Source organism: Miniopterus natalensis, chromosome X (assembly GCF_054644295.1).
Source record: "Miniopterus natalensis isolate mMinNat1 chromosome X, mMinNat1.hap1, whole genome shotgun sequence".
NCBI classification, from domain to species: Eukaryota; Metazoa; Chordata; class Mammalia; order Chiroptera; family Miniopteridae; genus Miniopterus; species Miniopterus natalensis.
Genome location: NC_142103.1, coordinates 44,879,483 through 44,892,019, shown reverse-complemented (window position 1 = coordinate 44,892,019; position 12,537 = coordinate 44,879,483). Strand labels below are relative to the sequence as shown.

Sequence of the window (12,537 nt, the reverse complement as noted above, 5' to 3'; positions counted from 1 at the left end):
ACCACAACAAGAGAACATAAAGAAAGCACTAAAAGGACACCCACAAGAGGGACACGCCTAGAGCAAAGTACTCGGAAGTATAAGGAAAACACAACTCTGGGTTCCACTGGACCTACAAGACGGAATACAATCCCACAAGACTGGGACTCAGCAAATATATCTAATATATAGATACAAATACTAAGACCTACCAAAATGGGGAGACAAAGAAACAACCCCCATATTAAAGAAAAGGAAAAATCACCAGAAAAAGACTTTGAGGATATGGAGTTAAGCAAGTTATCAGAAACGGAGTTCAGAGTATTGATGATGAAGATGTTCAAGGAACTTAAGAAGACACTAGATGATAAGATTGAGGACCTTAGTGAAAACATGAAAAAAGAGATACATACCATAAACAAAACTCAGAAAGAGATAAACAATGCTGTATCTGATATCAAGAATGCACTGGAAGGAATTAAAAGCAGACTCAATGAAGCAGAGGATAGAATAAGTGACTTAGAAGACAAAGTAGAGATAATCACACAATCAGAGCAGAAAAAAGAAAAAAACACTTAAAAAGCATAAGGACAGTCTAAGGGGGCTTTGGGACAACATGAAGGGAAACAACATTTGCATTAAAGGAGATCCAGAAGGGGAGGAAACAGAGCAAAGGATAGACAACTTGGAGGAGAAAATACTGATAAACTACCCTAGGTTGGTGAAGGAGAAAGCCACACAAGTGCAGGAAGCACATAGGGTTCCAAACAAGAGGGACCCAAAGAAACCCACTCCAAGACACATCATAATTAAAATGGCAAATGTCAAGGACAAAGAGAAAATATTAAGTCCTGCAAGAGAGAGATAAGCAGTGACCTACAAGGGAACCCCCATAAGGCTGACAGCGGATTTCTCAACAGAGACTCCAGGCCAGAAGGGAGTGGCATGAAGTTCTGCAAGTAATGAAGAGCAAGAACATGCAACCAAGACTGCTTTATCCAGCAAGGCTATCATTTAAATTTGAAGGTGAAATAAAGGAGTTCACCACCACAAAACCAGCATTGCAAGAAATGCAAAAAGGACTGCTTTAAGAAAAAGAAGGAATAGTGAGAGAAAGGGGCATCAGCATAAAGGGGAAAATGGCATTAAATAAGTTGATATAAATAGTAACCTTAAATGTAAACGGAATAAATGGTCCAATCAAAAGACATAGGGTAGCTGAATGGATAAGAAAATAGGACCCAAATATATGCTGTCTACAAGAGACCCACCTGAGAGCAAAAGACTCACACAGGCTAAAAGTGAAGGGATGGAGTAAAATATTCCATGCAAATGGAATGGAAAGGAAAGCTGGAGTAGCAATTCTTATTTCAGACAAAACAGACTTCAAAATAAAGACCATAACAAGAGACAAAGATGGTCACTACATATTACTAAAGGGATCAATCCAACAGGAGGAAACAGCCCTTATAAACATTTATGCACCTAATATAGGAGCACCTAAATATATAAAACATTTTTTGGGGGCTTTAAAGGGGAAAGTGGCAGCAACACAATCATAGTGGGGGAACTTAACACCCCACTGTCAGCATTGGACAGATCATAAAGACAAAAAATCAACAGGGAAACACAGACCTTAAATGAATCAGTAGACCTAATGGATTTAATTGACATTTACAGAACATTTCACCCCAAAGCAGCAGAATACACCTTCTTCTCAAGTGCACATGGAATATTCTCAAAAACAGACCACATGTTAGGGCACAAGGGAAGTCTCTAAAAATATAAGAAGATTGAAATCATATCAAGCATCTTCTTGGATCACAATGCCATGAAAGTAGAAATCAACCACTATAAGTAAACTCAAAAATATTCAAAGACATGGAGGCTAAATAGCATGTTATTACACAATGAATGGGTTACCAATGAGATCAAGGAAGAAATCAAACACTTCATGGAAAGTAACGAAAATGAACAGAAAACAACCCAAAATCTATGGGACACGGTGAAAGCAGTCTTGAGAGGAAAATTCATAGCATTACTGGCGTATCTCAAGAAACAAGAAAAAGATCTAATGAACCATCTAACACAACAACTAAAATAGCTAGAATGAGAACAGCAAGAAAAGCCCCTGGGAAGTAGAAGGAAGGAAATAATAAAAATAACAGGAATTAATAACATAGAGACTAAAAAAAAATACAAAAAATCAATGAAACCAAGAGCTGGTTCTTTGAAAAGATAAATTAGATTGATGCACCTTTAGCCAGACTCACTAAGAAACAAAGAGAGAGGACCCAAATAAATAAAATCAGAAATGAAAGAGGCGATATAACAACTGACCCAACAGAAATACAAAGAATTGTAAGAAAATATTATGAGCAACAATATGCCAACAAATTGGAAAAGATAGGGGAAATGGACAAATTCTTAGAAGCATACAACCTTCCAAAGCTGAATCAAGAAGAGGCAGAAAACCTGAATAGGCCAATAAAAACCTAATGAAATTGAAGCAGTAATCAAAAAACTCCCACAAACAAAAGTCCTGGACCAGATGGAATTACAGGCGAATTTTACCAAGCATTCAAAGAAGAATTAACACCTATTCTATTCAAACTATTCCAGACAATTCAAGAGGAGGAAAAATTCCCAAACTCTTTTTATGAGGCCAGCATCATCCTAATTCCAAAACCAGATAAAGATACTACAAAGAAAGTTACAGGCCAGTATCCCTGATAAACATAGATGCAAAAATCCTCACTAAAATACTAGCAAACTGGATCCAGCAAAACATTAAAAAGATCATACATCATGACCAAGTGGGATTTATTCTGGGGATGCAAGGCTGGTACAACATTTGCAAATCAATAAATGTGATACATCACATAAACAAAATGAAGGACAAAAATCATATGATCATATCAATAGACGCAGAAAAAGCATTTGTCAAAATCTAGCACTCATTTCTGATAAAAACTTTCAGAAAAGTGGGAATAGAGGGATCGTATCTCAACATAATAAAGGCCATATATGACAGACTTACAGCCAACGTCATACTCAATGGGCAAAAACTAAAACCATTTCCCTTAAAAACAGGAACAAGACAGCGATTTCCACTTTCACCACTCTTATTCCACATAGTACTGGATGTCCTCACCATAGCCATCAGACAGGAAGAAAACATAAAAGGTATCCAAATTGGAAAGGAGGAAGTAAAACTGTCATTATTTGCAGATGACATGATATTGTACATAGAAAACCCTAAAGACTCCATCAAAGTACTACTAGATTTGATAAACGAATTTGGCAAGGTAGCTGGATACAAAATCAACATCCGGAAATCAATGGTATTCTTATACACCAACAATGAATTTTCAGAGAGAAAAACTAAAAAAGCAATAACATTTATCATTGTAACTAAAAAAATAAGATACCTTGGAATAAACTTTATCCACGGTGTAAAAGACCTGTACTCAGAAAACTACATCACACTGAAAAAAGAAATAGAGGAAGATTTAAACAAGTGGAAGAATATACCATGCTCATGGATTGGAAGAATTAATATTAAAATGCCCATACTAACCAAAGCAATTTATAAATTCAATGCAATTCCTATTAAAATACCAATACCATATTTCAGAGACCTAGAACAAACAATTCGAAAATGTATATGGAACCAAAAAAGACCCCGGATAGCTGCAGCCATCTTGAGAAAAAAGAACAGAGTGGGAGGGATCATGTTACCAGGCTTCAAACTGTATTACAAAGCCACTGTAATCAAAACAGCCGGGTATTGGTACAACAACAGACATATAGATCAATGGAACAGAACAGAGAACCCAGAAGCAGACCCATGCCATTATGGTCAGTTAATGTTTGACAAAGGACCCAAGAGCATCCAATGGAGTAAAGACAGTCTCTTCAATAAGTGGTGCTGGGAAAATTGGACAGATACATGCAAAAAAATGAAATTAGACCACCAACTTTCACCTTATACAAAAATAAACTCAAAATGGATAAAATACTTAAATGTAAGTCATGAAACCATAAAAATCCTGGAAGAAAACATAGGCAGTAAAGTCACAGACATCCCACATAGTGGAATTTCCACAGATACATCTCCTAGGGCAAGAGAAAGAAAAGAAAGTATCAACATATGGAACTACATCAAACTAAAAAGCTTCTGCACAGCAAAAGAAAACAGCCTCAAAATACAAAGGAACCCCACAGTCTGGGAAACCATATTTGCCAAGGATGTATCTGATAAGGGACTAATTTCCAAAGTGTACAAAGAACTCATAGTACTCAGCAAGAGGAAGACAAACAACCCAATTAAGAAATGGGCGAAGGACTTGAATAGGCACATCTCCAAAGAGGACATATGGATAGCCAAGAGACACATGAGAAAATGCTCCATGTCGTTAATCATCAGAGAGATGCAAATTAAAACCACAATGAGCTATCACTTCACACCTGTTAGAATGGCTGACATTAACAAACGATGTGCTGGCGATGGTGTGGAGAATGGGGAATCCTGGTACACTGCTGGTGGGAATGCAGACTGGTGCAGCCACTATGGAAAACAATATGAAGTTTCCTCAAAAAATTAGAAATGGAGCTGCCTTTTGACCCAGTGATTCTACTCCTAAGAATGTATCCTAAGAATCTTGAAACATTAATCAGAAGGAATATATGTACCCCTATGTTCATAGCACAGTTTACAATAGCTAAGATCTGGAAACAGCCCAAGTGCCCATCAGTAAATGAGTGGATAAAAAAGCTGTCGGACATCTACTCCATGGAATACTATGCAGTTGTAAAGAAAAAGAATCTTGTACCCTTTGGGACAGTATGGATGGACCTGGAGAAAATTATGCTAAGTGAAATAAGTTAGGCAGAGAAAGGCAAACATCACATGATCTCGTTTATATGTGGAATCTAAAGAACTTAATAAACTAATGAACAGAATAGATTCAATGACATGGAAGAATAGATGAGAATGAGGAATGTTAGAGGGATGGAGGAGGGTGAGTGGGTGGAGGGGGAGAGAGTAACCAAAGAATTTATATGCATATATGCACAACCCAAGGACAGGGACAATGGTGGGGAGAGGGACTAGGGAGGAGGATGGGACGGGGTGGAATGGGTCATTGGGGAGAAAAAGGGACATCTGTAATATTTTAAACAAAAATAAAATTTAAAAAATAAAAAATAAAAAAATAAGATAAAAATTTAAAAAAATAAAAAGTCACTGTCATACCTAGGAAAAAAAAATTATATATATATATATATATATATATATATAAAGGAAATAGGGAAACAGGAGATACATTCTATAAAGCGGAATTTTGTCAATTTTGAATAGAACTGACTTTGTGATGACAATATTTCTAAACTTAATAAAAGAAGCATTTTTTCCTTAGAGTGTGAAGAATATAAATATTTTTCCAGATTATTCATGTTCAGTATTTTTATTACACTGTGTTGTACTCAATACAAATTAAGGGCATAATGACCCCTGAACCTGTACTTAAAATAAAAAAGCTGATATTGACTTAATGAATAGCCAATTGCCGTTTCAAATAAAGACACAAATTCTTAGGCAAACAACTGATACTCATTATATTACTAAATTTTAGCTAGTTTGCCTTCACATAGACAGTTTACAATACCTTACCTGCAAGTAAAGATCACTTGTAGAATAAATATTTATTTCAATCACATGCCTGGGTCCCACCCTCAGCGATTATAGTTCAGTAGAACTAGGGTGGTGGTGTTCATTCATGTGTATTAAAAGCTCCAAAGATGATTCTCATACATGGTTAGGATTCAAAAATACTATTTAGGATCTTCGTATTCATATATATGTATATATATGTATATATATATACATATATATATGTATATATATATATATACATATATATATATATATATATACACTCATACACACACACACAGGGTGTCACCCCAAAAATGCATATACACTTTAAATCTGATAGGTCAACTGATATTTCTTTCTTTTCAGAATTAACCCATTGGAATGAATAATAATTCAAAGTGTGTATACATTTTTGGGACACTATATATTTATACACACACACACACACACATATATACACACATATACAGTTATATAGATATAGAGATGCACACAAATACACACACACATGGCTACTTATTTCAGAGTGTTTTACCATGTGTCTGCCACTAGCTCTTTTTAACTGTCAAATTATGTGATATGCTCTTACATAATCATTTCCAATATTGGTCTTTTTTATTTCACCTGAACCCTGCCCCATTCTTGTCTATTGCCCAATATTTATCAGCCTTCCCAAGATTATATTTATTGATGTTTACCAATAAAGTGTTCCTTTTTGGCATCTACGAACCTCCTTCCTTCCTCCACCTCACTTTCTTCTGGTTCTGCACCATTCCAAAAGTGTGAGAGTGGAAAGAATGTAGCTTGAAATAAGGTAGTAATGTACTTATCAAGGCCCATTAGTTTTTTTCTTAAGAGTGAATTATCTTCAAAAAATTTTCCTATCCTGATATAATAAAGTTGTGATATATCATATTATCTTCCCTTGTACAGGGTGGAGTAAAAGTAGGTTTACAGTTGTGAGTATACAAAACACAAAGTTTATTCTTGTATTATTAATTAATTATTGTATTATTTTCCATGCACACAACTGTAAACACTCTTTTCTTTTTAACTGTTCGCTCACTTAACAAATCAACAATATACATTAAACACATATCTTCTCTGTAGCAGGGACTGTGCTACACACTGGGTATAGAGATAATTGTGGACATAAAGATAGCAATATGATACTGTTGGAAATATCATATCCCTAATGACACAAAAATATACAATATGTTATGGGCTGAATCGTGTTCCCTCAAAATTCATGTACTGAAGTCATAACCCACCATACCTCACAATGTGCCTATATTTGGAGATGGGCCCTTTAAAGAAATAATAAAAGTAGGAGTATTAAAGACGGCGGCAGACTGAGTGGAAGCTACACTGACACTCTCCCAGGACTAAACTGGAAATTGAATTAAAATATAAAAAAAGCATCCTGAATAATCAACTGCAACTGAAGACAAGCTAGAGAGTACCCTCATAAACAAGGAGGAAAAGTGGAGACCAAATAGAGACCAGCAGGAAGTGTTCAGGCCCAGGAGGGCTGGTTGGGTTTCCACAGGCAGTAGCTGAAGCTCCGGGGGGTTATCTCAGCTGTGGGGGGGTTTCCATTGAGGACTCTGTGGCCTAAACCCTGGGTTGGGCTTCCCAGCCAAGAGCATTCAAAACTCAGAAAGGTACCCCCATAACATCTGGCTGTGAAAAGCAGCAGGGTTTCTGTCTGCCAGAGAGAGGCTGCTGGAACTGCAGGCACCCTCTTAAGGAGCCAACGCACAAAGTTTCCTGTGCAGCCACGCACCTTGGGCTCCAGCAGAGGGAGGGCAAAGTAGACTGGAGCTGTGTGAGAATCTAGGATGATGGGCTCTGAAGACAGAGTTCAGAGGGCACCCCTCTGGATTCTTATGCTAAGTAATTCCCCCTTACTGCAGAGGATATCATTCATAGGCAGACATTTACTTTCCAAGCAGATTTTGCCTGAGGGGGAAGGAATTGCCCCACCCTGCTGGAAAACCTCTTCCCTATCCAATGGAGTTTCTACAGCCTGAGGCTCATTAAGAGAACCAGATTAATCAGCCTGCAGGCAGAGGCAGACCTCTGCATGCTTTGAGTCTTTGCCTGATCTGCTATTGGACCTGGGCCTTGGAAAAGCCCAGGTGTGTATCTTGGTCCTGTTTAAATGCACCCACCCCCAACAGAGGGGATCTCAAGCCATGGGGTGTTGATAGCTCTAAATAGGGTACTCAAGGCCAGTCACAAACAGCATCTGACATTGGCCTGCACCAGAGACCTTCCAAAAAGATTGACAGTCCTAGTAGGCCTACCTAATACATAGAAACAAACCCAAATAAACAGCGAGAATAGGGAGATAAAAAAATAAGCCCCAAATGAAAGAACAAGAGAAGTATCCAGAAAAAGAGCTAAATGAAATGTAAATAAGCAATCTCTCAGATATAGAGTTCAGAATACTGATTGTAAGGATGCTCAACAGCATGAAAAAAGATAAGGAAACTATGAAAAATGACCAGTAGCGAAATGAAGAATGACATAGCAGAAATAAAGAATACATTGGAAGGCATGAACAGCAGATTAGAGGGACCTGAGGATCAGATCAGTGAATTAGAAAACAGGGTAGAAAAAAATCACTCAATCAGAAACCCAAAAGGAACAAACAAGAGGACAGTCTAAGGGAGCTGTGGGACAACATGAAACATAATGATATTTGCATCACAGGAGTACCAGAAGAAGTCAAAAGTAAGCAAGGATTGGAGAATCTGTTTGAAGAAATAATGGCAGAAAACGTCCCTAACCTGGTCAAGGAAAAAAATCACACAAGTTCAGGAGGCACAGAGAATCCCAAGCAAGAAGAATCCAAAGAGGTTCACACCCAGACATATCATATAATACATAGCATTTTCTGATTGGCCTCTTTCACTTAATAATGTACATTTAAGGCTCATCCATGTCCTAAAGAAAAATCTTAACATATTTTTTCCAACATAGACATTGTTGGGAATAATAGAGGACCAGGTGGTGAAATATGATATCAGATATCTTTCACTAGTGACCTGTTACTTAATACTTCCCAAATGTGAAGGCTGTCTTGAGAAGTGGAACAATTCCTTATAAAAAATCTTAAAATATTAAAAATTATATTAACAAAAATTCAGCTTTGCTAAATATGTGATACATATACATGTAATTTGGGAAGCTTTTTATTTAATTTTGCTTGTTTTAACTGAAAAATAGAGAGAAAATGACCATGAAAGTCTAAAGCTACAAAAATTGAGATGGAGTGAATTGGTTGTCTACATCAGTCAATTGCAAAACATTAGGTCTCATGCAATACCTGAAGTTCAAATTTAAAGAACACTCTTTAAAGAATCTATACATCATAAAGCAGTTTCTATAATCCTCTATTACTAAAACAAAGACAACCATAAAAAAAGCACACAGCTGCCAGAATTATATTTGAATAAGCAACTACAACCAAAACAATTCTATATATGAAAACATTAGACAAAGGAATGATAAAAGTATATGGTTAGTGTTTCCTAGAACCCATAGTATTTAACTGTCACAAGTAGCTGACATAGTGGAAAGTACTTTGTTTTATTTTAATTTTTCAATTACAGTTTATATTCAACATTATTTTTATTAGTTTCAGGTGTACAGCATAGTGGTTAGACAATCATATACTTTACACAGTGGCCCTCCTGATATTTCAAGTGTCTACCTTCACCGTAGATAGTTATTACAATATTATTGACTATATTCCTTACGCTGTACTTTACATGCCTGTGACTATTTTATGACTACCAATTTTTACTTATTAATCCCTTCACCTTTTCACCCAGCCCCCCAACCCCTCCCCTCTGGCAACCATCTAATCTCTGCCTCTATAAGTCAGTTTCTATCTTGTTTGTTCATTTATTTTCTCTTACATTCCATTTATAAATGAAATTGTATGGTATTTGTCTTCCTCTGTCTAACTTATTTTACTTGGCATAATATTCTCTAGGTCCATTCATGCTGTCACAAATGGTAACATTTCATTCTTTTTTATGCCTATTATTCCATCGTATATATGTACCACAGCTTTTATGGAACACAGTATGGAGGTTCCTCAGAAAATTAAAAATGGAACTGTCTTATGAAGAAGGGATAACACTTTTAGGTATATACCTGAAGAAACCCAAAGCACTAACTCAGAAGTATTTTGTTTTAAGTCAAAACCATCATACAGTGAAATAACATTGTTTTAAGTTCAGATAACTCAGGCCACAAACTAAAGCAAATCCTTGGAAGTGATTCTATGCCCCTTATTCTCCAAAACTTGACACCCCTTTTTAGCAATTGCCTAATATAAATCATATTAGCATCTAGCACAAATTTTACTGTCTTATAATTAAAACTGTACTTCCTGACTCATCTTTTATTACAATTAGAAAGGTAAATATTTGACAATAACCCTATGATTATGTGTAGGTGTTTCTGTTGTTTACAGATGTACACATACATACACATGCACATACTTTTTTCATTCCTCCAGTGGTGTGAGACATGGTATTTCCTTGTTAATTTATTAATACTGATATACACCTTCTTAACTGCCTTCCGTATTTCCTTGCAATATAATCTTTTATAAACTAGTAACATAAATATTACTATGCCTTTTAGTCCATATGATCTATATATAAAGCTCTAGATGATTTTAATAGCTTACATTTCATTATACTCAATATTAACAGTAAGTAAATTTAAAAAAACTAAAATTTTAGTTCACCTCTCATCTTTTTACTCATGAGATTACTGTTACATTACCACTATCTGCAGAGAGAGTTGCTTTTTACATAGATACTTCAAAGGAGAGTCTTGGACAAACCTATTTTAAATCCCTCTGCTGGTTCCTATCTGAGAAAAATCCACGTATGAACCAGTCTCTTGGGAGGGGGGGAATCAAAGTTGATTCTGTCCACAATTAAATAAGAAAAGAATGTGCTTTCCCTATTTCCCACTTCTTCGAGTCTGCACAATACATGGCTGACCTAACATCAGGGACACTGATTCATAAATTCTTATTCTGCTACTTGTTAGTTTTATGATCTAGTATAAATCACAAACTCTCCAGGTCTCAGTAGACTTTTCTATACAAAGAAGGTATTAAAAATACTATACCTAAAGTTCCTTCCAGCTTAAAATAAACTATAATTCTATGAAAATATCTACAGAAATGAATATTATAAAATAACAACATAAACTAGATCTTGTAAAATGAGGAGCTAGTATATAGTCCTTGCATAGAATAACCTAATAGTTATGCATTCTTTAAAGCTAGTTAGGAATTTCCAAAATAAGTTAGATATTTTCCTTTTTGAAAGCCAGCAAATAGATTTTCCTTGTAGTTAAATATTTCCATGTTACGTCTCCTTTCTACCCTAAAGTTGAATACAATCTTATTTAGCTTGTTCTTTCATTTTTTGTTGAATTTCCTTTAAGTATAGTTGGCATACAATAGTATATTAGTTTCAGGTGTACAATATAGTGACTCAACATTTATATACCTTACAATGTGATCACCTCACTGAATCTAATAATCATCTGTCACAGTGCAAATTTATTACAATATTATTGACTGTATTTCCCTTCACTTTTTTCACCCATATCCCTACCCACTCCCCTCTGGCAACCATCAGTTTGATCTTTGTTTCTATGAGTCAGTTTTTGTTTTGCTTTGTTTTGTTATTTTAGAGTCCACAGATGGAGTTAAAATTTAATTCAGAAGATTATATATTTTAGTAACCTAGTTATTCATATATTGGCAAGTAAAAATTTCACCCATTGTACTTAAAATGGGTGAATTTCATGGCAGCATGTAAATTATAGCTCAATAAAGTTGTTTTAAAAATTCATGTATAGCTCTGGCTGGTGTGGCTCAGTTGGTTGGGTGTCATCCTATACACCGAAAGGTGGAGGGTTCAATTCCTGGTCAAGGCACATGCCCAGGTTTAAGGCTCAATCCCCAGTAGGTGGCATGCAGATGGCAGCCAATTGATGTTTCTCTTTCACATCGATGTTTCTCTCTCTCCCTTCCTCTTCTTTCCTCTCTCTCTTAAAAAAAAAAATCAATAAAAAATTTATGTATAAGAGTTTCTGACAAGAAAATATGTCTTATATTTTGACCTGCTATTGTTTTACTAATAATTGGATTTGCTTATTATTAATATACCTGAATAAACTTCTTTAATTGACAAAATATTTTCTCCTTTACCATTATTCTCCTTCTTTTTATTCTAAAAATGTAGCTTAATAAGTTAACGTGAATACTTACTTGGCAAGAATCTGCTTCTCCTTCTTCCATTGGCTCATCATCCATTTTAAGATGATTTACCTGAAAAATATTGTTCAAAAACTGAAGTTCAAGAGTAATAGAACAAGGGGAATAACTAAAAAAAATAGAACCCTAGGCATTTCCCTTCACAATCAAACAAAATCCACACTTACTGAAACATAAAAGAACAAAGGACACATAGAAGGTACTTAGAAAAGGACCATTATTAATATAATTTCCAGATTGTCCTTGAGAATCCCTGAATTCCAGTGCTATATATTTCATTTCATATTGTTTAGAGCTTTGCTATGATGAATGAACATAAACTAAACGTATGACATGTATACTTTCAGCAGGACTGTCCCCAACCAAATATTTATAAGACAAGGGAAAAAATGCCACAGAAGAAATCTATGGTGGGAATATATTCAAAGCAAGTTAGGATGGAAAGATTTTTATATAATTACACTGTTGTGAATCCTTTTCCTTTCATTCAGTTCTATTAAATTTTGAGTTAATTGCCAGCCTAGCTCAGTATTTGAGCATTGACCTATATGATCCAGGAGATCGAGGTTCAATTCCC

General features: G+C 35.5%; 1 protein-coding gene across 1 annotated transcript in view; it reads right to left on the bottom strand.

Annotated features, from left to right (window-relative positions):
• Window positions 1-12,011, bottom strand: part of RPS6KA6 (ribosomal protein S6 kinase A6) — a 163,428-nt gene extending 151,417 nt beyond the window's left edge. The window contains exon 1 of the mRNA XM_016204494.2: window positions 11,955-12,011. Within this exon, the coding sequence (XP_016059980.2) occupies window positions 11,955-11,999 (45 nt within the window). The 5' untranslated portion in view covers window positions 12,000-12,011. The remainder of the gene's footprint in view (window positions 1-11,954) is intronic.
• Window positions 12,012-12,537: the final 526 nt, after the last annotated feature.